The 17312-nt window shown below is 36.7% G+C and overlaps 1 protein-coding gene across 4 annotated transcripts in view; it reads right to left on the reverse strand.

The window, feature by feature from the left end:
- Positions 1 to 17312, reverse strand: part of CTNNA3 (catenin alpha 3) — a 536681-nt gene that overhangs the window by 151115 nt on the left and 368254 nt on the right. For all 4 annotated transcript variants that reach the window (XM_086467518.1, XM_086467519.1, XM_086467521.1 and 1 more), the window contains one exon: positions 5032 to 5188. In XM_086467518.1, the coding sequence (XP_086323644.1) occupies positions 5032 to 5188 (157 nt within the window). The remainder of the gene's footprint in view (positions 1 to 5031; positions 5189 to 17312) is intronic.

The following is a 17312-nucleotide window of genomic DNA, read 5'->3' on the forward strand; positions in this document are numbered from 1 at the left end:
GGTGTCAGGTTGTATTCCTGACTCTGTCAGTGTAAACCAGTGGGTTGTTTGTTTCTCCCTGCCTTGTGTTATATACATACATATATATATATTAGTAAAGAACTGTTATTCCTATTCCCCATATCTTTGCCTGAAGGCCCCTTAATTTCAACATTATAATAATTTGGAGGGAAGGGGGTTGCACTTTCCATTTCAAGGGAGGCTCCTGCCTTCCTCAGCAGACACCTGTCTTTCAAACCAAGACAAGAATGTGACCCTGAATAATGAAGAACGATGGTTCAACAGTGGAGTAACTACTACAGAGCAGACATAAGGAAGAATGTGTGATATTCAGAGAATATTATAAAAATTGGAAATCTCGTTGAATTCTAGGGATGTGAAAAGTCAGAATAACTAAAAAGATAGCATGATTTTTTTTTTTTAAAAAAAAAAAGGACTGATTCAAAGTAGACTTGGAGAAGTACAGAAAAGATCTGCTTTCATTGTATGAAATTGGATAATACTAGGGATCTGTGACAGATTTCAAAAAACAAACTCAAATTTATTAGAAACCTAGCTATGCACAGGAAATACATCAGACAGAAGGATCAAGAGAAGAATTCATAAAATTTTATGGTAATCTAATCTCAACAATCTTTCTCTGTATTCAGGTGACAATGACTTAATCATCCAGAAAAACAAGTGATGCTCTCCCAAATATTTCTAAATGACCATATCTCTGTCCACTGAGTACAGAAGAAAAACAAAAGGGGTGATTAAATTAAGCTTAGGAAATGCATTCAGCTATATACTGAAGAATAAATGCTCATCAGATTTTGTCAAAAAAAAAAAAAAAAACCCAAACCGCAAACCCCACCTATTTAAGAATTATTGTTAAGAACAGAGGTTATGATTCATAACAAACACCGGCTTGATTTTAATTCAGAGAGAACTATATGGAAAGATGATTACTCCATAAATTAAGTTATCTTAAAGGTAAAGTGTGGTAAGATTAACACAACTGCTCAGTGAAATCAATTGTACTCATGAGTGTAGGAGAATAACAGAGGAAAGAACTGTACCAAACAAATCAACAAACTTCTGCAACCAATCATACAATTCAAATTAACAGAAAGCCTACAAGGAACACAAACAATGCAGGCAGAGGCAGAATTGGTACACAAAAGTCCATCTCACATGGCTCCTCTAAAGGATGTCAAAACCCAAACATAGTACTTAAAAAACAGAACAGCTTAGAGGAAAAAATTACAAAACAGAAACTGAACTGCTATGGAATTTGCCCAACAATGTGTCTAATGAACCAAGAGGTTTCTGCCAGGGACCTCTTCTAAAATTTTTCAACAACTCTGTTTTAGTACTACACAGAAATAATAAAGCAATGTTGGTTGCCTCCCCACCCCCCGCACAATGCTTCAGCAATGCCAGTCTGAAACCCAAGAAGGAGAAGGATAATTACATAGGCATTTCAGACCTTCCAAAATTACATCCATTTCAGGAAAAACAGGAAACTACATTCTTAAGTAAGAAGGCAGCCTACATTTTCTGAAGCAAAATCTCAAACATCAATATATGGTCAAAATATTTTTAAATATGTTGTTATTTAAAGTTTTTGCTTTCCATCCTCTTAAATGTTTATTTAATATACTGAAATACTTGAAAGCAAAAAGTTTTATAATAATGCTAACTGCAATTATTTTTGTATCAAATAATGATGTGCTTCTGTAACTTTCAGTTGTTCTGTTTAGTAAATAATTTTAAGCAAACAATTACAAATGAAATGTCTATGTAAAGCCTTTCCTATTATAAGAAAGGGTATTCTTTCTGACATACAAAATATAATCTTCACTACAGCATGACTACTGCATTACCATAAGGCATTCTCCCAGGAAGTCCTAAATCCAATCAATATCATCAGCTTTGAAAAGCCATACAACAATTCACAGAGCTCAAATATATACAGTTATGTGTAAGTGTCGGTCCTGCACCTGGGTCAGGGCAATCCCAAGCACAGATACAGGCTGGGCCATGAGTGGATCGAGAGCAGCCCAGGGGAGGAGGACTTGGGGGTGTTGGTGGATGAAAAACTGACTATGACCCAGCGATGTGCGCTTGCAGCCCAGAAAGCCAGTCACATCATGGGCTGCATCAAGAGCAGGGTGGCCAGCAGGTCGAGGGAGGGGATTCTCCCCCTCTGCTCTGCTCTGGTGAGACCCCAGCTGCAGTGCTGAGTCCAGCTCTGGGGCTCCCAGCACAAGAAAGGCACGGGCCTGTTGCAGTGAGTCCAGAAGAAGGCCACAAAAATGCTCAGGGGGCTGGAGCACCTCCCCTGTGAGGCCAGGCTGAGAGAGCCGGGGTTGTTCAGCCTGGAGAAGAGAAGGCTCTGGGGAGACCTTATAGTGGCCTTCCAGTACTTAAGGGGAGTCCGCAGGAAAGGTGGAGAGGGACTCTTGATCAGCGAGTGTGGTGATAGGATGAGGGGTAACCGTTTCAAACTGAAAGAGGGGAGATTTAGATTAGATATCAGGAAAAAATTCTTTCCTGTGAGCGTGGTGAGTCACTGGAATAGGTTGCCCAGAGAAGCTGTGGCTGCCCCCTCCCTGGCAGTGTCCAAGGCCAGGCTGGATGGGGTTTTGAGCAACCTGGTCTAGTGGAAGGTGTCCCTGCCCATGGCAGTGGGGTTGGAACTAGATGATCTTTAAGGTCCCTTCCCACCCAAACCATTCTATGATTCAAATCAAATGTGAATATCTGACACTCTGAGATAGCACAGTATCAATTTTGAATAAAGTATGTTATTTCCCCCCCCAATATGCCCATGTTGGCATGTGATGTAAAATAGTACTTTCTGAAGAAATAACAGATCCATTATCAATCTATTCTCGTATTCCTTTCATCTCAAACATGACACAAACACTCAACATATTATCTTTCCCAATTACCAAATAATTTCCGAAAAAGTTATTCTATCACACATTTAACTTTTCTATTAAGACAGAGCAATATACGAATTTTTACTCCCTCAGAATATAGTAATGGTGCTAATACACAGAGGAGCAGACTGAGAGTGGCTTGCAGTGTTCTTTATAATTACTCTTAATAACTATTTCTTTGTGCATAAGCTAATTAAAAAAAAATTCTTCCCAAATCAAGTAGGTGACACAGTCATAGGGAAACATCTACTCAGCAGACCACTTAAGAAAAAGCATGACACTAAGTTAAAGAAATCAAATTAACATGTGCCAAAAGGTTCTACGAAAGCTTACACAAGATGGTCTACATATGGATTAGAGCAAATGTTTCCTTTTTTGGACCTCATGATATGTAGGCCTACACATCACTGCTACTTAAGCTACAGTTTTTGCTTTTACTTGCTGTAAAATATTGCCAATCATTCAACCGTACTTAAACAAAGAATACAAAACACAAAAAAACAGAAGTCTACTCTGAAAGCAGCAGCTGCCCAATGACAGACTTTTCCCCCCAATTATCAGAATATCTAACTTTATTCAAGTCAAGGAAATTTTGAAAAAAAAAAAATCTGAAATGTGCCATTTAAATGAATCACAGTTGTATAATTAAAAAGAAACATTTAGCTCAATGAATCTGAAAGAATAATTTTAAAACTCAGTTGTTTTCATAGTAGGTTAAAGAGATTAATGTATTTAATTCATTGGCAATTGACTTGTTTTATCTCTGTATTAACAGCACTAGCAATACCTGCAGAAATTTCAGTTTCAGTCCAACAGGAAAGACTTGCAACCTCCCAGACCCTATAAGCAATAGAAAGGTTCATAATCTGCTTCCATTTAAAGGCTAACTTACACAGGGGAAAAAAAAAAAATAATAATCCTCTGGCTATGCTTTTCTGTACTAAGATGCTGGGATACATGTAGGAAAGTAGATCAATTAATAACCAACTCGCACTATTTGCAGTAAATTCTTCCACGTTCAGACCTAAATGACTTGCTATACCACTGACCACTGTAAAGCAAGAACTCTCATGCTCTGAGAGCATCAGCAGATTCAGATTGGGCCTGAACAGCCATCTCTGCTTACAGTTTTTGCACTCCAATATCCACATCCCAATCAAAAGAAAAAAACACCATGCAGTTACTGCAGTCCAGCAGCTGCCAGTTATCACAGTACAGGTAGTATTTCTGAAGACTACATATCTCGTATAGAAAGCTTTAAAGCAACAAAAATCCAAGCTAAATCCCCTTTTAGACAAGAGTCCACCGTCATGTTTAATGAGTAAAGAGTAATTTGGGAAAATGAACTTAGTTCAACGTTTTCAAACTGCTGACATCTGCATAACTATTCATGTTCTATATTGCTGCATAAACCAAATAATCCTAACAGAATTAAGACCAACAGACACACCCAGAGAAAAATGGACAAGCACAGGATCCACAGGCCATAAGGAAACACGCAAGTTAAATGACATGTAATGAAGAGGAGAAATTTTTTCTTCCTGGCCAGGTTACACTAACTTAAGAGAAGTCAAAACCAGAATTGGGATCTTTAAACTGCAGGCAGGAAAACAACTGTTTGCTGTCCTCTGCTTAAATGTTGAAGACACTGCTCCAGTAAATACAGTTTACTGCTTTCAAAGGTCTCTTCAGTGAAGTACATTTTGCTTGACTGAAAATTCTGGAAATGCTACAGTGCGTTCTCCTCATGAGAATCTCCTGGTTTATGTATATGCACACTGATATGCACTTCCTTTTCTAGGACACTTCTCACAGCTGCAGAGAGGATTTTGAAACAGAGTTAAACGAACCTGTGAGGATAGATTAATGTACCCACTGTAATATACCCATTCTGCTTCATGTACCTAGTTTGCTCCAATAACTTCTTCCAAGCTCTATGCTGTGCAGAGTAGAAATATCTACTGCGTGGCGACATTCTACACAGAAGCAACAGCTTCACAAAACCTTACACAATCTAATCTTCCACCGATTTCCTATTGAAATGTGCTGAAAAGTTTTCAAAGCATATAAAAGAATAATCAGATTCTGAAAATTATCATACCTGATACAGCAAGAAAATCATCAATACTTGTTATATCATCCACAGCTTCAGTGAGAACATGGATGTGATTCTCCCATGTACTCCTATACATCTCCATGTTGTTTTTCATGACTTGACTTTTTGGTCTGGCAGCAAGAGCTAAAGCAGCATTAATAACCTGTAACAAAAATAAACACAAAACCCAACATCTAAATAATTATGTCTTCAGAAACAAACGTTTATGTTTTACTTAAAATTGCAGAGCAGCATTTCTGTTCTCTAAGCAAAAGCGATGCTCAGCTTTTGTTTCTGTTCTCAGCAGGAATATCAGTCAGATATTGCTTAGGCCAACTTCCCTTTTAGCTTCATAACTTAAGAACTAAATGAATAGGATAGCAAAACCACCTACATCTTATTTTTAGTTAGAGAATTCATACTACTCCAGTTTGCAAGATATTAATACAAGGAGGTTTTTACTTACACACATTTAAGGCACATACTTATTTGTATGGCATACATCACTTCAGTTGTGAGTTTAAACTCCTTAACAACTGCTATCATGGAGGTTATTATGGAGTATCTTCATTGAAAGAGATATTAACAGCCTCTGTCAGGTAAGTGGAAAGTTTTGCCAGGACAACAGGTATTTCTTTTAGGATCACTGGCACTGGACATAACACATACCACAACTATAGAAACACCACTCTGCTGCTTTTATAAGTCAGGTCTAAAAATACTATGTTCACATGAAGAGGGTAGACTCCATCTCTCCCAGGAAAGACTAGTTGAAGATAGAAACATTGGATCCTGAAGTGATTATTTCTATAGGTACCTCTTCAATCAGTTAATTTGCTAGACGAGATTTTTTTCCTGAGACAGCTTTTTGTTGATGTTGTATCTATAAACATTTTTAAATTTAAACTAATACATATCCCAGGTAGAAGCTGAACATTGAATTACACTAACCTTCTTTCCCCTTCCCAATATTGCTTATTTATCAAGGAGAGAATGGTTTTAAGAAGACAAAACACCATGTAAAGTAACAAATGGGATAAATAAAAACAATATGCCACACTAATCCCCAGTGCTGACAGTATACATTTCTGAAACATTCTGGTATATCATCCCATTGTAATTAAGTCATTGCACCAAAGAGTAAGAGCTAGGAAATTCCTCATTCTAAGCCCATCTGATGCGCCTTTACAGTAATATTAAACCTCTTGACCTTGTTCTGGATCGTAAGCTACATTTGTATTCAGTTTTGTTTGGCTGGTATTTTTACATAGCACATGTACTTACACAGCTGGCAAAATTTAAATAATGACAAACTTAGTAATATTTGTGCTCTTGTAATGAAGGAACATACACAATTAGGCTGTCATAAGAATACCGCTGGGATTGAGTCTTTTTATTAATGATTTTGATAAGGAAGAAAAGACCATGTGCTTATTACTTTACCAGGCAGTTGGAGAAGTCAGAGTGTATGCAATTACAATGAAGGACAGTATCACCAACTCCACAAGTGATCTAAAAACTAGAATTCTGTCCTATAAGAACAAATATAAAAGTATCCTATTCTCCAGAGAGAAGGAAAAAAAAAAAAACCCAATAGGCAAAACAAATTCAGAATTGGAACCAAGTGGAGAGATAGCAGCAAAAATGCATCTGCTTTTACAGTGTATCAGTAAACAAATGCAAGTCCACCATACCAAGTGGTTGCAAAAAATAAGGTACTGTCAGATAAACCAACAGTCTGAGAAGTAAAACCAGAAGAAATACCTGAAAAAACATGAGGCAAGTGTTTTGCTCTACTTTTGCACTATTGGCTTTTTTTGAAACCCTATTCATTTTGGGGCACCATACTTCTGGAAAGACACAAAAGATTTTCTCTCCCACTGAAGACAGAACAACATCAATGCCATCATCATCATAGACGTAAAAATCCTAAAACTGTGAGAAAAGAATGAAAAAGAAATTAAGTCAGTCTAGAGCAGGAAAGAGCCTGAAGAGAAACAGTCACTGCAGAGATTAAATGAATAAACCACTCTATGTGCATCATGAAAAGTAAAGAAGCATCTTTAAATTGCAGGAAAAGAAAAATTCAACAAAGAACACAATTTTAAAAACCAACCACAAATCAGGCAAATAAACACTAACTCAACTTTTTGAAGACAAAAAGCTCTCAGTTTACCTTAAATTCTCTAACAAATTAAAACAACAATTTGCTTAAGATTAAAACATCAAGCAGACTAACGCAGAACTGAGGAAGACTACATTATTAACATGTCATCAGTTGCATAAAATAGCACCAATATGCAATATTACACCAACACACCAGAATCTACATCAATAAAACAGGAATGGAGTTATCATAAAAGTGTTACTTAATTTTAAATAATGACATAACAAATATATATAGACGCTGTTTAATTGTTGTCTAAACATTACCAATCAGGTGCAACACTGCCATAGAATTCCTATTGGATTAGTGGTGATTTACACTGCACAACCTTCCTGTTTTGACAAAACATCTGCAAAGTTATGCAGAAAACCACAAAATACAGTGAATAAAGCTGAAGTTGTCATTCTCCCCATTTTCCAGGTTACTAATACCCAAATTATTTGATTCATCAGACTTTCAGTTTTTTGACAATGAATTCTGCCTTCATATACACAGGACAGCAACATACAGCTACCTTAAAGAACACACTATCAAACTACCTGTATTTAGAGAAGAATAAAGAACCAAAGTAAAGAATCTAGTTAATTGTGATTAAAGGCACTTTTTTCCACTTACCGGAAAGAAGCACTGAACAGCTTTAAAGTTGAGTCTGATCAGTCTTTTTTCTGTTTTTAAAGCTGCAACAGCTTGTTGTTTTAAAAATATCTGATGATAATAGTAACAACAACAAAAAAATTGCTTTATCTGCACCTCAGATAATATGAAATACTCTTTAAAAAAAAAATAAAATCAAAGCACCTCAATGACACAGCTTTTTAAAAAAGCACAGCTCACAAGCCATGCAGCACATGCATAATAAAGTCTAAAGGCTCACTTAAAACTCTGATTTCATGCAGTATCCTTAAAAGAATGCCACTGACTTTTAAAACAGTAGATGTCACAAGCAAGTGACAGAACACTGCTCTAGCCAGGCCCAGTAAGGACTTAGAACTGACTACTTTTTTCCTTTTCTGATTATAATTTGGATTGTGCTAAACACATTTTTTCCCATGGTTTTCAGACACCCTTTCAATATAGCCCCTTTGTTATCTGTTATACAATTTTATTTTATCCATATTCCAGATCTACAAAATCTGCAGCAAAAGCATTTATCAGCTGTATCATCTGGAAGCAGATGCTGTCTTGATGGCGTACAATCCTACCCCTAAGAGCAGCCACGCCATTTATGTATCTTACATGAAAAACGCGATCCCAATTCCCCACGGTCATTTACTGTTTTTTCCAAATGCAATTGCTAGGAAACATATACAGTTAAAATACTGAACGTGCAGAAGATGCCTTATATTTTAGCTTGTAGATAACAGTCTCTCCTCCAACAAAATGCAGGAGAGAATCACAGTAACTTACAGGGAGATTAGAAGAGAAGAGCACTGCTAAAAATCACGCATCATTTCTAACATCTGAAAAACAGTAATAGCACAGCAATGCTGAAAAGGTTGATCACTTCTACCTCATCAGAACGTAGGCATTAAAAATGAGTCACCAGGGACTTTGAAGTCCCATTCAAAGACACCAACAAAGGTGCCTACCCCCCAGGCACAAGCAAACTACTGTAATAAACCCTCTGCCTACTTTCCCACATGCATGATACATTTGCAGCACCACTTTGGAAACGGGGTCTCTTCCTGCAGATGTTTATTTATGCTTGGATAGCCAATTGATTCTGGCTTCTCAAATAAGACAACAGACCACTCAAGCTGCTGAAGGTTTAAATTTCCACTTTTGTACATTTCTTCTACTGAAGGTTCTGAAAGTACAGATTGTTTTTATTTTTTTTTACAACAGTTAAAGCAGGGAATTTAAGGGCTTATTAGGGTTCATTTTTATAAAGGTAGGTGTTCAGCATTTTCCTCCATTACAGTACTCACCTTTAGCACTAAACACTCACTTTGAATAAATACTTCAAAGTAGGCAATAACACACTACGCTAAAGCCAGTTTCAACTGACTTCCAATTTCTCCAGTAATACAAACTACTTCCTTTGTTTATTAAAACAAATGCTTAAAATTCAAAAGTGCAACTCTAATTGGTTTATGAACTAGGCTTCAGATCACCTTTTCAGTTTTGTTACCACATTTCTCAGGATCTGTGGTGATGGAGTTCATTGCTTAAGGTTTCCATTGGATTGAAGGTGCTTCAGCAATACAATAAATCAGAAGTTTTTATTTGCTAAAACAACTTTATTTTTAAGCTATAAGGAACTTCAGACTGTGGCTACTCCACGTGACTTGGCAAAACTAATAAAAAGATCCCACACATGCACAGATGAACAGACAACCTAAAGCAGGAAAGGGCCTGCACTAATACTGTTTTCTTCAACCCCTTTAAAACAGACTGATCTCCTGTTCTCCCAGGTGTATACTAGAGGCACAAGGCCTTCTTGTTAATGCCTAGTTTTAACTCCCAGACATTGGAAAATGAGGAAGAAAACATGGTGACTCAGGAGTTGCACACCAACCATGTTTTTAAAACAATTCTGCATTTGGTACTTCAGGAGTACCACTTCTAGTGACAGTATGTATCACATCCTTCAGCTCCTCACAGAAACTTCTGTGGAACAAAAGCAACCCTACCAAGCTTCACCTTGGTGCCAAAACCTCTTTGGTTTGAGAGACAATGTTGCCTGTGATGCTACTTCTCTAATGAAGCGTAGAATATACAAACAGAAAATTCAGTGCAGAAACGGTGTACCTGCATATATTTTTTTAAAAATAGTATTAGCAGCTTAACCATTTTAGGAATTAGTAGAAAACTGTTTCCTTTGTCCTTCAGACAAGACTCATTATTTGTTATTTCGAAGGTAAAAGCCATACTGATAAGCATTTACACTTATGTAATACATTCTACTCTACCTTAAGCTTTGTTTTCATAAGCTAGAACAAAATAAGTCATGAGAAAAAGAATAAAAAATTTGTTAAACAGAAGAAAAATTTATAAAGCAAGAAACATGTTGGGTGCTTATCACTATTCCAAAATTGTACCCAGAAACTGCACAATGTAACAACAACAGGACAATGTCTACGTACACAAATAAATGGGAGAGAATTAAAAAGCAGAAGAGAAGAATAAAACCAAGATCCCCAATAAAGCAAATGCCAAGTTATCTTCTGCTTTCTACAGAAAGGAAGAAACAGTTCAAATTGCACATTGGTCCTGTAAAAAAAAAAAAAACCAAAAACAAACCATAAAAAAAACTTTGCAAGACACCTTAATAGACCAGTATATGCTGGTACATCAGCAACAGGAATACAATCTTCACCATTTTGGTCAGCCTATTACTAGCAATCCTTTATGTTGCAGATTTGTAATAGGAAAGACTGTGATACAAAGGACTAGTAGCACTGGTAACATATATAAACTGCAGTATACAAGTGAGGGGATATACGACAATTTTCAGATTCATAAAAGGTAGCTGCTAAGTACAAGAAATAAGCTGCAATCTGTCACCAGGAATAGGTCAGGAAGTACTGGACAGAGCTGTAGCAAGAGAGAATGTTGTTTAGCTTTTTGGGTTGGTTTTCTATTGTTTGGTTGGTTTTTTCCTCAATGCCTAACTCAAGGGACAGTTGATAAGCACAAAACCAGACTGCCTGGAGAGTCTCTAAACATTCCATCATTTGAAGTACTTAAGAGCAGGGCAGTTGAAACATCTACCAGGAATGTTTTAAACTTCTAAACCACGGAAAAGTTGATCCTGTACTGGTGGAAGAAAGAGGAGAAGGAAAGTGGACCACACATGGCATCAACTGACATCAAAATAGAGCTAAAATTAAATGCCAGGAAGAAAAGGCATCAAGGCTGGCATCAAACAGGCATCATCTATATACTGTGGGACATTTTTAAAAGAGTTGGGATGATTAATTTGTAATTAATATTTTTTCAATACTAACTGTAAATATTTGAAAATCTTATAAATGAAATAAATACTTGCCCTTACTAGTTAAGCCTCAAAATTGAGTACTTTTTGGAAAGCATGTTTCAAGCAACAAGCATATATTTCTACACAATTCATGACTTTTTTTTTTTTAAGATGCAAAACACACGCGAAAAACAATTCACTGTCAATCCTTGTACATGCCATGGCTTTTAGAATAAAGATTTTGAGCTCCTGCCAGATGGAGATCCAGCCCAGATTTTGTTTCTGCAGCAGGCAGGAAGAAATACTACTCAGCCAACACAACAGGAACAGATCTGTTCAGCCTTTGTGGCTCTGATATCAGAACTGCATCCTAAACAATACTGCAAGATGGACAAACTTGCAAACAGGTTTCAGAAAGGTGCTTTCTCTCACACTGCCGGTGAGAAGCATGAACAACAGTCCTCACAAAGCTAGGCTTTGCAGCACACAGGCTTCTGCATGATTTCCAAGTATTAGGTCCCATCTTCTATCCACCTAGCAGTCTACAATATGAGCTACAACAAAGCACTGAGACCACTGGCTATATAACTGTTCCAGTGTCTGCTGCCCAAAGGGTCCAGGAGATGGGCCACAAAGATAGAGAGAAAGCATGGCCAATTAAATGCCCTCTGAGCTTGTTAAACTGAAACAGGATCTTAACATCTGATTACATTTGGATATTCCATAGTTGCATACAAGAAATAATGTCTGGTTTCTTTATTTCAACATCAATACCAAAGATATAAGAACTTTCCATATACATTGTAACACATAAAAGCCCATGTCTCTTTGGTTCTACAACAGCTCCCCCAATACGCTCTTAAAGGTAAGAAACTTGCAGGAGTTGAAACTTCACTGTTTTCATTCCTACCATGCTTGATCCAATTTCACAGGAAGATGCTACAAAAGGTGAATATGTCATAGTTCATCTGCTGGTTGATAGTCATTATCATAGTGTCATTAGGAATTATCCTACCAGATTTCATTCACTGTGTTTTCTTCATGCAGTATCTTCTCCAATTACATACAACGACATATAAAAAACAGCTACTACATCAAAATAAGAACTTCAGAAACGTGTTTCTAAAATGACAGTCTTCTATTTCAAACTCAATTTACACTTTTCAAAACAAGATCTTAAGACTGGAGACCCCAATCTAACTGGGCCTTCTGAATTCACATTTCTGGTGGTTTCACATTCTGTCCCTCACTTTCTCTTCTCCACTGGCCATGTTGTACCACCTTTACCCACACTGACCAGTAAACAAAGCCACAGTGTTAACAGTGACTAATATTTAAAACAGATTCTTATGAAAAGCGCAAACTCTAACAAAAGCATGGGCAACTTTTCTCTTCGGACTTCACCATTGAGTAATTCACTGCTTCATTCTAGCCTTCAGAACGACAACATGTTCATTTGTTGTGCATGGATGGGGTGTTCATCTCTAAGGGAAAGGTATGGATAACTACACAGAAAAATAAGATCTACACAAATAGTACACATACGGAAAATCGATTGCACTCGAGCACAGCACAGCTCTCATGGACTCAATCAAAAGGGACTTCTAGACACACTTATTAAGTGTAGTGTTTGTGCACAGATTACAAAGATTTAGTACCAACTTCTACTGCAGAAATGTAAACCACACACTTACAAGGCAAAGTCCAGATCAGGACTCTGCCTGTTGCCTTCTCTAGTCTCACCAAACTGGCAAGCTCAACAGTCTGTATAAGTATAATGGGATGTCATATTCAACATGAACAGTAGATCAAATGTGTCATTTGCTTCTGTCACTTCTTAAGATCAGAATGCCTGTTTTCATTTAAAATCAAAACTATTTTGTGCATCTTATATTAATCTCAATTCATCTATCTAATGTGAACAGTTTCTAAGCATTCCTTGCAAGACTCATTGAGGTATGTGCATGAATAACACAAAAAAATAACACAGAAAACTCTTCTGAGCTTTTAGAAGCTGAATTTTTTTTTTTCCAAGCTATTACTGAACTAATCATCTCATTCTACTTCACAAAAGCCTGGGAAAAAGGTGGCTTCAAATGGACCTAACAGCAGCCTCTCAACACATACAAATAGAATACAAGACAACAGAGACAGGGTCTTCACAGCGACACATGGTGGGAGGACGTTCTGACGGGGTCAGAAATTGGGAGAGGTTCTGACAGGAGAGAGCACAGAGGTGTGCAAGACCACTTTTCACACCAAGATCAGTCAAGCAGTAGAACAGGTTGCCTAAAGTTTGTGCAGTCTCTGTCCTTGGAGATTTTCAAGACCCAATCAGTGAAAATTCAGAAAAAGGCAGTTTGAAATTCAGCATTGAACTTGCTTTGAGTAGAAGACAGGGCTATAGACATCTTAAGGCCCCTCCAACCTGAAATATTCTATAATTCTGTTCTGTAATGCAGAGTTACAAAATAATTGTATGACACATACTTAGTTACTAACTCCTTCTGGGGCAAGAGCAACTCATGTTTCAGGGATACTCTAAGGTAATAGAAATGTAAACAGATAAATGTCAATTGACAATGCAGCTACATCATGAAATAGTATTTCCTGACACAACAGTTACTACGAATGAAACCGCAGAAACATCAGTCTGTTGGTTTTGGTTTTTTTAACAGAAAATTGTGCAGAACTACTTCTGTCAAGCTGTGCTTTGTATTTCTCTTAAACAACACAGTGGGGGATCTTAAGTATCCAGACATCCCCAAGCTCTGTAAGAAGGCATCCATATTTACTACTAACCCAAAAAACAAACTTGCAAGCAAAAAAACCCCACTATAATGATAAAACACCTCAGGGATATATGATACTGTTGCTTTGGCAACCCACGTAAAAAGCTATTAAAATAACAAACATACGAAAAACCCCTATCAATTTAAAAGCTTTGAAAGCTGAGCATCTTGTATACAAAACATTTAATCATAAAATGTATTCCAGTCAATATAATTATGTAAATTTGAGATCATAACGCAGCTTGAGACAACAGACAAATTCTACCCAAGGTGTAAGTACAATCCTAGAGTAAATAAATTATTTTCTGTATTTATTAACAAAACCAAGATTAATTGTTCAGTGAATTTAAAAGGTGAAATCTACCCCCACTGAAAACAGCTAAAAGGAGATGCCAAGTTAGGGAAGATAGTTTAATCATTATATCAAAAGTGACACATCAACTACAAAGCAAGATTGTACTTCCACAAGAAACTTCCTTCCTCTTCTGAAAAGAGAAGTTCTATCCACAGCACGCTGCTCTCTCTCACAACATGCTGAAAAACAACTCTCATCAGCATTATCATGTACTGATAGTTATGAGGAGTTAGCTGTACCAGTGGTATGATGGGATAAACACACGAATATAAGTTTTTACATTATATTAAAAGAAGTCAGACACTTACTGCTTCAGACTCAAACACTCCAGCAAGAAATAACGATGCAATCATAAGAACACAGCTATCCCTATAATACTAAATGCAATGGTTATAATACTCGGACAAATTACAATCCAAAATAAAATTTCAAAGTCCTATTTACAGTCTCTATTTCAGCAGAACTAGCATGTAAATAATTTACTGTGGGATCCTGTTTCTTCCTCCTTTCCAATCATTTAAAGCAGGAAGAAGGGACTGCACTGGAGGCACTTGGTTTGATAATGACATCATTGACTATGTTTGGTAGTAAATTTTAGAGCTTAAATATGGATTTACTTCTGAGATTATTAACTAACTTTAACTAAGCTTTGAAAAAAGGTCACTGAACAAAGTTCACGTATTTGTTCAAATCTAGCAAAGGCCTTCTTGATACCAACCCCTAAGGGCAGATCTAATTTCTACATTGGTATTACAAGCTACTGGCCAAGAATCTTGCAAATAAATTATGAGCACACAGGTAAAGCATCCACTCAAGAATTAACAGAATTATGAGGTCCTGTATAGCTTTATCTCCTGATGTCTAGGCAGTAGCTGCTAGTGATATACAGAAATATGTTTTTATTACATTAGGTTACAGTTTTTGTACTTTACTAAAATGATTTGGGTAACTTACTCAAAAGCATACCTCCCAACATAGCCCAGCACTGCTGAGAGGCGTAGTGTACTCTTGAGGAAGAAAACAAAGAAACAAACAAAAAACCCCACAAGCCCTACGAAAACAAAAACACACACACCAAACACAGTCCTCTAAAGCGCCCCCCCCCCCCATACACAACCATGTATTTGTTTTATACAGGGACTACATGCACATTTCTGAATGCAATTGGAAACCTTCTACAGGAAAGGCACACAGTTATATTTAACACTTCAGCAGAGAGCCTAATAAAAATATTGAGACAAGCAAATAAAAATAAAGGGTTTTTTTTTTTAAAAAAAGAGACCTTATAATTTTAGTTAAAAATATTACAAAAGTGCAAAAGAACTGAAAATGCAGTAAAGTATTCAGGATTCACATCTGGGTGGATAGTTTCCTTATATTTTGGAGACAGGGGATAAAACAGACTGAACACAAAGACTGACTTTCAAATCCACCCTGACAGCACCTCCCTTCCAGAACTAATTCACTTGACCTGACAAGCGAAGCAGACAGCAGATCACAAAATAGGTTGGGTCTTTTCTGCAGGTCAGATTGCAGGTGCTTCATTTGCATGAAATTAGTAATTTTAGTTGTTAAGTACTTTCACTTTCTCTATTTTGCAATACTGAAACTGAAGTAATGAGCATAAACAAGCATTTCTATTTCTGCCTTATTGAACAGTGTCTGTAAACGACACAGGAAATGTTTTGGATACGGTATTCAAAGGTATAGGGGGTGGATCACACAAATCGCACTTTTGATTCTTGAAATAAAGTAGGGGTATTTCCAATCAACCAAATAACACCGTTCCTCAGACTGTATTTTTTGTATTGGATATACACACAGTATCCAGTATCTCACTTCAGATCAAGCAAATAACAACACTGGTCAATTACTTTAAACAATTTTACCTACAGTTTTAATTTTCTAACTAAACAATTACTTTCTTGTGTCCACAGTTTGTGTATGTATGAGACAATGAGACTCTGCTCAGAAAGCACAGAACACGTCACAAGATTTCATCAAGCCTTGAGCAATGCATTCTCAAATGCAAATTTTAACTTCAAGAGAAGCAAATTTCTGAAATGGAAGGCTAAAGTAATCCTCAAGACTTACTGATATATGGAAAAAGAAATAAATAATCAAAACAAAGTTGTGTTTATAACGTTTCATTTGTTATTTTAAACTCAAAACCATAGTGGGAGTCATACCTTAAACAGTGCTCCATCCAGAACTGTTCTGTATAGTAGTTCTGTATAAACATACTAAATTGAGAATGAAGCCTTTTGTGGTTTTCTGCATTTTCTTAAGATAAATGCTCCATTACAATAGACCAACTATAATGGTACAGAAATTAACAGCACTGGTGATAAGAGTTAGCTGATCAAACTGGGATAAGCCGTACTGTCAACAGCACAAGTTTCACTCCTATAGCTACAGTATAGCTTTCCAGAGTATGCAGACATAAAGAAAACTCTCCATAGGAGTTTACAGTCTCAGGACTTGATCCTGAAAGGCATTCAGCATTAAAAACTCCTGTATCTGAATACAAAGCCCATAATTATCAATTAAGTTAGCTGCATACTGAAATTACAGTATAAAAAACAAAGCTTCTGTTTATTGGATTTCATACCCAAGCAGATCTTTATTCCAGTTTATAGTGTACTGCATATAAAACAGAAAGGTCCTTATGGACCATTCATGTAGCCAACTTTACAGAGGTAAATACAACTGCAATGGAACTAGAACAATTGCAGTGTAACTACACTACCATTACAGACTTTGAACATTTGGTTAAGATGAATGCACATACGGATTAAGTTTTTATACTGAGATTAAAAAAAAAAAAAAGACATGCGTAAAGCTCAACACGTATGCCACAACTGTTGCTTCATGTACATTTTGAAGTATATTATGCAAAAAACCCCAACCAAAACAGCAACAAAAAAAACCCCAAACAACCCACTAAAAGTTTAATAAATTCACCCAATTAGTTCCTCATTCCCTCTTGGGATTTCTAACAAAACTGTCACCGTTACAGACAACCTTTTTCAGTAGTCATTTGTCTAAATGCCA

The sequence above is a fragment of the Leptosomus discolor genome, chromosome 6, assembly GCF_034619465.1.
Source record: "Leptosomus discolor isolate bLepDis1 chromosome 6, bLepDis1.hap2, whole genome shotgun sequence".
Taxonomy (NCBI): Eukaryota; Metazoa; Chordata; class Aves; order Leptosomiformes; family Leptosomidae; genus Leptosomus; species Leptosomus discolor.